Source organism: Gambusia affinis, linkage group LG03 (genome assembly GCF_019740435.1).
Source record: "Gambusia affinis linkage group LG03, SWU_Gaff_1.0, whole genome shotgun sequence".
NCBI classification, from domain to species: Eukaryota; Metazoa; Chordata; class Actinopteri; order Cyprinodontiformes; family Poeciliidae; genus Gambusia; species Gambusia affinis.
In genome coordinates, this window is record NC_057870.1 from 7,078,863 (window position 1) to 7,091,343 (window position 12,481).

The following is a 12,481-nucleotide window of genomic DNA, read 5'->3' on the forward strand; positions in this document are numbered from 1 at the left end:
AAGGCCTGAGGCATTTCAGCTCCTGAGCCTTCCCCCAGTCAATTCGGAGACCGTCCTCTATAAAGCTATCTGGACGTGAGCACTCATAATCAAGCAGCTGATTAAAATCTGCTAAGTACAGATCATGTCTAATGGAGAAACAATGAAGGTCTTACATGACGAGTGCATCTGTCCGTCTCCTGCCTAAATGCTAATGGCGTCTTTTCAACGCCGTATAACTCCTGCATCTTCCTTTCCTGCAGATGACTCTGCTATACTGTGTGTTGCAGCTGACCTTTTTTTTTTTTTTTTAATTTGTCCTTTCTTTGTCTTTGCTTTGCGCCACACGCTGACAGAACCCGGGAGTTGATTTTGGCGATGTCTCAGAGCGCGTGGCCTTAAGGAAAAGGATGCAATGTCAAAGCTTTCGCTGGTACCTGGAGCACGTCTACCCAGAGATGCGGATCTACAACAACACCATCACATATGGCGAGGTGAGAGAATCGCTTGCTGTTATTGGAAATAAACTGAATGTTAAATTAAGCATAACATAAGCTGTTATTCTGTTGCAGGTGAAGTAATAAAAGGGAGCTGTTTTTAAAAAGGATGATAAAGCAAAGGTGGAGAATTTGATTCAGCAAATGATCAATAATAAAAATGAGCTCTACAAAGGCTTTTTTTGTAATTTTCCTTTTAAAGTAAGATGTTTTTGGGAACAAGACATGTTTGAAGCCAGATTTCCAAGCTATGAGTCAAGGTCACAGTGCTGCTAAATACATAAAACATTTGAAAATTTTCTCTGAGGTCCTTAAATCACCTGGCTATTGCTTTCCTATGCAATTCCACCAAAAAAAACAAAACTTTCGCTTCCAGCACCGTCTGGTCTTTCTCCCCTTGACTCGGATTTTTCTCCAGTAGATTTATTTTACCGGACCAATCAGCGAACAGAAGGAGAAGCCGTTCACTGTGACGCTGGATTTTCTTCACTGTTTTAGAATTACAGTCCGTCTGTCTGTGGTTTTAGCAATGGTAGCATGTTGACATTGATTCCAAATATTGAATTAACATTAACAGCTGTCTCGTTCGGATTGCCACTTCTCTCTGCGCAGTGGAGGACGGTTGTTTACAGCTCAGGCAATTTTCGGTAAGCTTCACAGCGTTGAACTGTCGCATTACATACGTCACGGGTAAATGTTAGCGATTGGGTAAGTTTAAAACTTTAACACAGTCCAATCCTCCAGGAAGGAATCGTTTCTCAACAACGGGCTGGTTTTTACCAGGCTACCTCAGTACTAATGTCACTGGGAAAGATACACAAGCACAACAATCAGCACACCACATAGACGACGGTCCTTTTCTAAAATTATCTTCAACTCTTTAAATCATCACTACTGTTTGATTTCCAATCTTTAAAGAATCAACTTGATCCTTAGATGAGACAGGTTGGATCAGATATTTGTGAAGAAGAGACTCTGATCAGGATATTTCTTTGTTCCACAAATTCGACAAGGTGTCAGAACCCCATATCCATATCGACATGGATATCACACACCCGATCCAGATTTGTTGACCGAAGAAAAGAGAATCTTGCAAAACAACGTGGAAAAACCTGTAAAGGGGAAAATATTTTTTCGCAATATTGCATACCTGAACAGTTTTTGACAGGCTAGTAGGAGTTAAGTTTCTCTGTTAGAATGTAAGGTTGCCATCGTGGCAGTGATTATGATTGCGATTTCTTCAGCGTTTAACTTGAAATGTTCCCCAATTTGCCAAACCAGAAAGTCCTTCTACTGCCAATAATAGATCACATTAAGAACCGAGGCACCCCTGTACCTTTGTGGGGAAACAAATCAAACATAACCTTTTTAAATAAAGCAATAATTAAACAAATGGACAAGACATTGACCAGCGAGACAATATGACACCGACAGGCCGAATGCCTTGTCCTCACCTCTCAAATGATAGACACACACCATGACTCCAATGGTTCAGGTTTAGGGTAAATTTCTATTGCAGCTTTAACAGAGCAACATCACTACACAAAATTAGATGCAATTTCCCTATAATGAGTTTTAATTAAACACTTATTAGTTTTCCATTCCAGCTTGATTGTCTTGTGTCTGCTTGAGCACCCGGCACAGTCAGGGGGAAAAGAAGCTTTTTTTATGGCAGACTGAAAAATTGAGCCCACTTCTGAGTCCGACGTCGTTTGCAGACTTGCTGAAACACGTCGTTTTTTGGGGCCAAAAAAAAAAATCAGAAGGTCTAACCACGTCGGCAGACGTCGTGATTGTATTCGTACAAGTTTCGGGCGATTCACACCATCCTTTGTTTCCTCCGCCGCCTGTTTTTTTTTGTTTTTTTGTGCTCCAGTACCCGGCTAATGGATTTCTCAGAGTGGCATCCTCTCAAGTGGCACTATTTCAGATCTGTCAGCAAGCTGGGAAGCGGTCGCGTCGCCTCAAATAGCCACACAGCGGCCGCTGCAGACTCTTGTCCCATCTGTCACCGAGCATCAGCACCTCGCTGCACTAAGCCGCGCCGTCCAGACCGGCCTAGTGGAGCCTTCCCCCGACCACAGCCACATGATGGATGTATCGCAACCTGGAAATGAAGCCATACACATTCAAATCACAGTGAACCGAAGCCCACCGTAAATACACGCCATCATCTCGCCTGGAGGAGAGAGCGAGACAGAAGTGGGACTGGTCACTGCATGATAACATCCTATCACGGCCGGGCCTTTGGGATGACTTGAAGGCTTGTGACAGCTGTGTGAATAAGCCATCGTGGACCTACAGGAAGCAGAGCAGGGAGGAAATGTCAGAAATAGACAATGGACCGGCCTTCAGCAGCATATTAATGTAAACGGACGCCATGGATATTTTGGTCGCAGGCTAAATTATAAAATGCATTGATGGTTACTGAAGGATATTTTTACTCTAAATATGTTGTTCATAAGTTGTCTTTTTCACGTTTTTCCACTGAGCAAGTTTTTTTTTTTTTTGTTTATTTGTCGTTTTCTGATTTGCATCAGTTAGCTAACATCAACAAAGACAAAGGTTGCAAACAAAAAATACAACATCCTATATCATGGCACACTAATGATAACACTGAAGGAGCAGCAGGAATGTCTGCCAAATATAAGAAGATTTGTGTTGTGTTCTACACAGGACAACAAAGCTTCTGCCTGTTTCGCACCTGGACTGTAAGTAGCTGGCAGAATCATGCTTAGGGTTACTTCTGATGGAACTAGGTTGTTTTTAAGGTGAATGAGATTATGAACAGCTCGGATTAGCAGCCAGTATCAACCACAAGCCTTTAGGCGGCCGCTTAAAAACTACAGGTGAAGACTTTCAGCATCGAAGTGACATGAATCAGATTTTACCAGGGTTGAAAGTTTGTACATAAATTATTCCTAAAGAAGAGTCAAAGCTGAATTTTACTATAGATTAGAATAATGGTGTGCACACTTGCTTCATTGCACTTTTTCACAGAATATTGTATCATATTTGTGGAAAGAAAATTTCATACTTTATCATTGAAAATCGTAGCATTTTAACAGAGGTGTGTAGCTTCTGCATATTACATGTACCGTACATTTTCTACATCTAACGAAACCCTTATTAGTAATAATTATTTACTGGTGAACATTTCTTAGTATCTCTGGTTTGAAGGAAAGGAATCTCTAAGGCTTAATTCAGGATTTTTGAAACCAGACTGTTAAAAGGAAGGAAGGATTTAATGTCAGACCTGCAGTGAAAACTCTCTTGTCATCTTTAATTATTATAAATCCAGATTAGTTGGTCCCAGAGGTTGAAGATAACAGCTAGTCCAAAACAAACAATCCAAAAAAACAAACAAAAAATAAAAAACATCACAATAGTTTATGAATAACACATGTACTATCAGCAGGACAAAAGTGTTTTAGTCAGAATACCTAAATAAAAGATAAATTAGGCAGCGTGATAATCATTAAAATAACATTAATTTAAACTAGTATCAAGTGTTTCACTCAGGAAGATGACTGCTGGCGCACCGCCTACTATTTCTATTTCCCATATTTTATAAAAAATTTTTAAAAAGCATCCACTTCTGAGTGCAAACATGAAAACATTTTTACTGTCCTTCTCATGAACCGCTGCGATGTTTTTAAGGTTGGAGTTGTTTTTGAAGCATGAATCCCTTTTAATCCCCTCCATTGCACCCTCCAGACTAGCCATTCGTTTCAGCCCCGGGGGACCAACTAATCTGGATTTATACTAAATGAATTTCTCAGGTAACATATTAGCTGCTTCTAACCTTTCAACAGAACTTTACTTCAAAAAGTCTGAAGTGTTCCCCTTTCGTTTAACCAACATAAAACGCTACCAAGGGTTGTTTTGATGTACGTTCCCAGTAACTGCACTTATTTAAGTTACTTATTTAACTTAAATTTATGGCTTTGCTCTCTTTCAGATAGAAAGAAAGAGGGGAATTGATATATTAACATGAATTCCCCTGATGTTAATATATAACTCTTAAGTGTGTCGTTAAGGCTGGTGTTGTAAGTTTGGCAAAACAAAACAAAAAAAATCAAACTTTCAGCTGAATGATCCAGAACAGCAGTAAGTTGGCAGGAACTATAATGAGACACTTAATTAGTGATTTCCAGGGTTATCTCTGGGTCTTTTCCACTTTCCATATGCTTCACTTTTCAATTCTTCATTGACGGAAACAGATCTGGATTTTTCCCGTCAGTCAAAATGTCCCCTGTGGTTTTCCTTCCAGGTGAGAAACAGTAAAGCCAGCGGCTACTGCCTGGACCAGGGCTCCGAGGACGACGACAAAGCCATCCTGTACCCGTGCCACGGCATGTCCTCCCAGGTCAGGGCAGTCTTCCTGCATCAGTTGTTTAGCCTTTGTGAAATTTATCATTTAAAAAAAAAATATATAAATATATATATATATATATATATATATATATATATATATATATATATATATATATAATAAAAAATCCTTCAAAGCGTCAGTGGGCCATTGATTAAAAAGTTTTTCCTTCAATTTCAGATTTTGTACTCCCCTGAAAAATATTTGATATAATTATTCTCCTCTTCATGCTTTATGGAGAGTAAAATCAAATTTGCTATTGTAAGTGGTGGCAGGAGAGAAGTGTGCGGCTCACTGATTCTCTCTTTACACGAGCGTGGACGCCCACACACATTATCTGTTGAAGACGTTCACCGCGGAACAACACGTTTTCTTCTCTAACAAGTAATCCGGTTGATAAGGAACTAAAATAAGCACGGTGGTGTATGCAAAACTCTCATCCATACGCGGAATCACTTAGTTTTCATCTCCTACACGTCTGTTAGTTTATTGGGGGTTTTTTTTGGATGTACAACTTCACAAATGCCACAGAATTTTATGTGCTTAAATTTGCCATAGTGTAGAGGAGACGAATGTGAATCAGATTATTGCTGCATAATCTTGTGATCCTGCAGACGTTGTAAGAAACGCTGGGAGGAGCAGCTCTGATCTGACAAATACAGATCAGAAGGTGTCTTTAAATCCTTTACATGCATTTCACATAATCATACTGTGCAAGCTGAGAATGCATTATCGCTACAGCAGGTTTGTACAACCTGACAAAAATGTAATTGCTTTTTTGCAGAGAATATTACATGTTGCAGGAAGCATATACGTCCTCAGTGCAAATGTCAGCAAGTATTTTTTATAGAAACGTTACATGAATGATCAAAGGTTCACCGAAATAACAGATTAAAAACATTAAACATCTTTGTTGTTGAGCTCATATGAGCGTTTTATTAAAAAATGCATCTAAGGGTGTTCTGTAAAAAACCTTAACCCGTCTCATTTGAAACTCAGTTACACACAGATCAGTTCAGTTTTATTATATAACGATGCCAGCAAGATTCAGGTTAACTTACATCCAGCACAGTTCAACCCTATTAGTTCCACTTCAAAGAATGCATTAAAAGTAGGCGCATGTGATTATATCTGCACTACACTTCCCGAACATAAGACACACATTCGTCCAGTGGTGTTTGGCATTTCTGAAAAGTCTCTTTTGGTCCCTTCAAGTCGTCCTAATCAGAAGCCGGAGTGTTGAGATCAGGGCTCTGTGGGGGCCGCCCCACCTGCTTCAGGACTCCTGGTTGTTCTTGTAGCCGAGCAAAGTTATTTTTAACTCTGCCGTATGTTTGCAGACATTGTCGCACTGAATTAATGACTTTGGGATACAAATGAAAGCTCCTTAATGGGACTGTATTGTAAAGATTTGAAACATCCGAATACCCAAACTTTTCACCAACTGAGGATGTGTAACTAGAAGTCTTTTGTTATTGTTGTTATTATAATTAGTGTTGGTTCATATGGGTCCACTGCCTGGTTCTGCTAGGGGAACCAGAGGTGGACACTTACCTTCCTCACAATACATCATATATTTTTGTGCTGCTAATAATATAATTCCAGATTGTGCTCAATAGTTTATTGAATTCCAACTAAAACAAAGATTAAATAATAGGATTTTACTTAAAGATAGTATTGGAAACACAACAATCAAATAATCAGGCATAAATGTCTGACAAACAAAACCTTTTCCTCTTTGTACTGTATAATGATACTTTGTAAATATGCTCAGGATGCAAATGAAACACTAAAAATCTGGGGCACTTCAAGGTGAGAGAGCGTGAAAGAAGCACACCAAAACATCCAGATGAGAAATGGATATGTGCTCAGCAAAAACTTTGCTTAGACACCAGAATAAATAAAAGCCAAACTGGATGTTTTTGTGAGTGTTTTTCTATTTATTAAGCAGAATCCAGCTCTGGTTGTTATCAAATTGCTGTTTATGCATTTTTTTTTATCTCTTTCTTTCCCAACTTACATAATGGCGGCCCGCTCTTGACACAAACATGTTTATTTTCTGTTATTAAATGGAGTTTTAGAAGAAGGCTGGCAGCTTAGATTGTCTTTAGACCACTTTATTGCTGACCCAAATGGAGATGAACCTGGTGCTTGTGAAACATTCAATTCCATTTAAGTGGGATTATTAACATTACAGTAAGTGGGTGAAACTCTCCTTCGTGAAAGACTTTAAAAACGCACAATAAATGTTACAATGCTTCTATGTCACAGCTGTGACTCTAAAGAACAGAATGTTAGTTAGCAATATACTAGTATGTTAGTTACTAGTATGTTAACTAACATACTAGTAACATACTGTTAGTACTAGTATGTTACTAGTACTAACATACTAGTATGTTAATTAGTAACATACTAATAAATTAGTATGTTAATAACATACTAATTTATTAGTAAAGCTAACAAAATATGGTAGTACAGACATGTATGTTAGTTAAACTCAACCAACATACTAATATATGTTAGCATCTTAGTTACTTTTAACTTACATATTAATGGCACAGTTAGTAACATACCAAATATGTTACCAACTATGTTACATACTAACATATGTTAGTTATTACATATGTATGTTACTACATACATATGTAATAACATCCATATTCTGTATGTTGGTACAGAATATATTCTGTACTAACAGAATATTTTTTGTATGTAATACATTTTGATATGAATGACAAATATTTTCAGACTACTAATGTGGCTATACAGATGTACATTTTGACACAAAAAGACCTTTTATTTTTTTACATCATTTTGTTAATTAAGGGTGAAAAATAAAAAGTAAAATAATTATAATAAATAAAAACAATATGATGAAATAATATAACAATATGTAATAAGTGTGACACGTGAATGTTTTTCTTTTCAAAGTTAATTGGTGCGGCCTATATTCAGGTGCTCCTATAGTCCAGAAATTACGGTAAGTTTCAAGCTAACAGATGATTTAACAGCGAGGTTAGAAGCAGTTGAAACGCTGACACACAGACACAGAGAAGAGAGCTGCACTGCAACTCAAACACTTCACAGATTTATCTCTTTCAACTGTTTGGCTCAGACGTCAAAAAGAATGCTGTGTGTGTGTCTGTGTGTGATATCTTCTAACAGCTTATCAAAAGCAGAACCCAGGACGACTGTGCATGTTTGTCAATGTGATTAAACCAGTTCACACTTGTATAGGTGTTGAGTGTTTGTTTGCAGATTCAAACTTCAGAAAACTACAGAAAAGAAAACACTGACTTATTCCTATATGCTGACTTCAGTCAGTCAGCCTTTTGAATTATCTTTGAAGCTGAGTAAAGTGTTACAAAGTTCTATTTGAATAAATATCTGGTTAGTTTAGAATTTGACCTTAAGACTTACCACACAATGAAAGGACATTTAAAAAATGGAAATTTACTAACATCACACCATTTACTCTACACTTAAAATTATGCCTGATATTGATGGACATTCGGGCCACAACTTGTTTTTTATTCTGATTTTTAATATTCCCATCCTACTAAGTTCTGTTCAGACTTCCGAGCTAAACCTCTTACAACTCATTTAGATCATGAATTATAATACAGTCTGTTTATAATAGAAACACAAGTCCTTTTCACTACTAAAAAAAAAACATATTTTTGTTTGTTTTTTCAATTTGGTAAATTATCTGTTATGGCCTCATTTTAAATATAACTGTAAATATAAACTGTAAATGCCTATCTGGATGTTTGGTTTCTCAGCCACAGTTTGAACTCTGAATAGCAACCGGTGGATGACAAATAGCTGCACAAAATGAGATCAAGAACTCTGACCCCAGCTGACTTATTGAATATAGCAGCATTATTTTTAATCGGTCGGTGTTTAAAATATTCTTATCTAAACTCCAGAGGAAACCTCAACAAAGCATTTTGTTTTTTCTTGAGTAGAACTTTGAATCTGAAATCATCTGAAAACTCAGATCGCTTACGACTGTTTCATCTGTCGATACATTTCCTCTTCAAAAGATATACGCTAAAAGGTTTACATATTTTTATGTTTTGAAAATGCATACTGTAATTTGTGTTTCTGGGTTACAGTTAACCAGTGAGATCTTTTTAAGATTGTGACCTCAAGTTCACCATTGATTTGGTTACGGAATTGATTTTTTCTTGTTTGCAAAGCTTTTTGTTTCTCAACCAAAACTAAATATTCACAGATAAAGGTTTTCAAACCCACTTGAAGAATTTTAAAATGTACACCCTGACATTCCTAGGAAACAAGCAGAACAACATGCAAGAGTTTTAAAGGGGGCGCTGTTGTTATGCTTAACATCTTCTGATCATTGTCAACTCATTTTTCAGCAGGGATTTCTCCCATCAATAATAAATACTGTCTGAACTCTAAATTATGCAACAGCTGCGATCAGCACAAAACCCTGTTGTGAACGGTATTAAACAATGTGGAATCAGGTTTAGTTTTTTTGTGCAGACCAAAGTAGACTAAACAAGTATTTGGTTTAAGTTAAAATTGGGACACAAACAAGGGAAACAAATGCGACATAAATCTCCCGGTTTGACATTATTAAAGCATAAAATATTAATGGAATTGAATGCATTTCTATGTGAAGTATTTGTTTCACGGCCTCAAGCAGCGACTCCCATGACGACAGTATTTTCCATTCATACTGTGTGTGTGTTCCAGCTCGCCCGCTACTCCACCGAGGGTCTTCTGCAGCTTGGACCCCTGGGGTCGACCACATTTCTTCCTGACACAAAATGTCTCATTGATGACGGCAGAGGACGCACCCCGAGTCTGAAAAAATGTGATGCCGTCTCCAGGATTTCCCAACGGCTTTGGGATTTTACACAGGTACAAAAAGCAAAAAGAGACAAGAAAAATCATTAAATAGCAGAGATTCAGGAAATGTTACTGGTTTTAAAATGGTCTCAATCTTTTTTGGCGTATGTTGTAGAACGGCCCGATCATCAACAGAGACACGGGTCGGTGCTTGGAGGTCGAGATGTCCAAAGATGCCAACTTTGGTCTCCGCCTGGTGGTGCAGAGATGTTCCGGTCAGAAGTGGATGATACGGAACTGGATCAGGCACCCCAGGCACTGAGGAGGCCGTCGTTTCCCAGACGTTTTGGCCAGCATTTCCAATCGCAGTGGCAGACTGCTGAGGGAGGAGCAGAAAGCGGTTTATTGCCGCGAGGTGTGGGATTTCACGCTTACGAACTTGCAAAGCACGCCGACCTCCAACTCGGGCAACAGAGGTTCCGCTGCGATGAGCCTTAAAGAAGAACACGATCAATGTATTTGTTCCCCTGAGCTTCTTCCTCACGCCACAACCTTCAGCAGAGCTGCACTGTTTGAAATGGCCAACCTCTCTGACATTCAGCCATATGTATAGAGCACATCCCCTTTGTGCAGTCCGGTTCAATATTCTGCAGCAGTGACTCTGCTGTAAAACTCTCGCTTCTTAGGAAGAAAAAGAAGAAGAAAAGACATGCAGGGCTTTTTGGGGCCTGTTGACTTTCACAAGGTAGACTGGGTAAATTAGGAGAGATAATTGTTATCAATGGCCAGATGAAACTGAGTCTTTCGGGAGTAATTTGAGGAAGTAGCTGTGGACATAACGTGCCGCCCTGGCAGGACATGTAATGAGCTACTGGCTGTCATCCAAACAGGAGCGACTTCACCTTTTACTCACACTTCTTTGTTTCTGTGGACTGTTTGGCTCACTGTTGACAAAAAAAAAGAAAAAAAAAAGAAAAGCAATCATGTGCCTTTTGTTTCTGATTTTTCAGCTTCATCTGACCTGAGAATGTCAGCCCCAAAAGCATGTATAAAGCTATTTGAAAGTTAAATTATGAAAAGTGTATAAAGCCGTTTAATAATAGTAATATATTGTAAAAAAAGAAAAGAAAGCGAAAGTGGAAAACTGATAAATGTCCTCAAAACAATTACTATTAGAATATTAAAAACCCTTTTTATTAGTTGCCTGTCTTTCTTTTTCAAAATCTTCTTTAACGAATGAATGTTGGCTTTTTCTTCACGTTGTGTTGTCATTGTGTTCGGTGAATACCTGCATTTTCTTTTGCACCGGGCCCGCTGCTGACATTGACAGAACAATTGCTTGTCTTTTGTTGAGGCCGCTGTTTCAGAAAGCTACAGTCTCCGTCATGTTTGGTTCTCTCTGCCCTAATTGATCCAGACCACTAACTGGAAAGAAGTTCTTCAAAAAAGACACACAGACTTTCAGTGGCTTCTTGTCCCTTCCACAAAACAAAGAGGTCTCAATTTTTATTTTTTATTGATTTTTTTCAATTATTATTACCCACGACAAATGCTGCATTCACAAGCATCAGTAAGATCTATGTTAGTTTCAAGAAAAGTACTTGAGCAAAAAGGGGACATTTTGAAGGAGGATCTCACTGGTGTGTTTCAACTCATTACAGTACAAGTGTTTCCATAAAAAAAAAAAAAAAGAAATGTTAGTAAATACATATTATATCATCCGAAGTATTTTCTTATTTCCAAATTTGCATATCAATTTGAGTGACATCCAACCTTCTGAAAGGTTTTCCAGTTGGTTGGTGTGCTTATGGTGATTTCCTTAGCACTGATGTCAAGACAGTAGCTGCGTTTCCACTTCAAATGTGTGAAAACTTTATCGAAAAAACACAATTTTGTTATTGGTGTTTCCATTAAATAATAAAAAAAACAAACAAAAAAACAGAATTAAAGTCACACTTCACGTCGTTCACGTGCCGCGCCATCATCCGACCACTTCCTGTTGGTCTCAGTTGTGAGTGGAAAACAGCTGCCCACATTAATCCCCAATGCACTCAACTTTAAAGTTGAAACTGTGCAGGCGGGAGAGGGCCATTCTCCCTGCAACTCCCAAACCCAGACTCATCCGTTGGATTGCCAGACACAGAGGCATCATTCTTCACTCTAGAGGACACTCTACTGCTTTAAACCAGAGAAAGCCTGCTGTACGCCACTCCATCCGACGCTGTACGCCACTCCATTCGACGCTGTACGCCACTCCATCCGACGCTGTACGCCACTCCATCCGACGCCGTACGCCACTCCATCCGACGCTGTACGCCACTCCATCCGACGCCGTACGCCACTCCATTCGACGCTGTACGCCACTCCATCCGACGCTGTACGCCACTCCATCCGACGCCGTACGCCACTATGAACTTCTATACACACACGAAGGGTACATAAAGTTTTGAGGTCTGACTGTAGAAAACGACTAAATACCTCACGCTTGATACGTTGCGTTATTTTTGTGGCACAGATAGCTTTGGGAATATAAAAGGTTCATTTTCACCTTAAATTGCCAAAACCATCTTCTTCCGACTTGTTTGATTTCTCTATGTGTTTATGGACAATATGGTGCAAAAACACCATATTTGTGAAGCGTTTGGTAGATTTTTGTAATGACAGCTAATCCCACCCGAGCTGGGGATCTTTGTTGCTCTTTCAGAGTTACTCTATTTATTGATACTCCTTGCCCATCCTTGTCAGTTCAGCTAAAAGGCAATGTATGCCACCTCTTTCCCATTTATACCTCTGCCATTTTTGAATGTTGAAT

General features: G+C 38.7%; 1 protein-coding gene across 3 annotated transcripts in view; it reads left to right on the forward strand.

The window, feature by feature from the left end:
- galnt9 (polypeptide N-acetylgalactosaminyltransferase 9) overlaps positions 1-11,976 on the forward strand; it is a 116,903-nt gene extending 104,927 nt beyond the window's left edge. For all 3 annotated transcript variants that reach the window (XM_044110754.1, XM_044110753.1, XM_044110752.1), the window contains 4 exons: positions 336-473; positions 4,750-4,845; positions 9,574-9,741; positions 9,845-11,976. In XM_044110754.1, coding sequence (XP_043966689.1) covers positions 336-473; positions 4,750-4,845; positions 9,574-9,741; positions 9,845-9,991 — 549 coding nt within the window. In that variant the 3' untranslated portion in view covers positions 9,992-11,976. The remainder of the gene's footprint in view (positions 1-335; positions 474-4,749; positions 4,846-9,573; positions 9,742-9,844) is intronic.
- Positions 11,977-12,481: the final 505 nt, after the last annotated feature.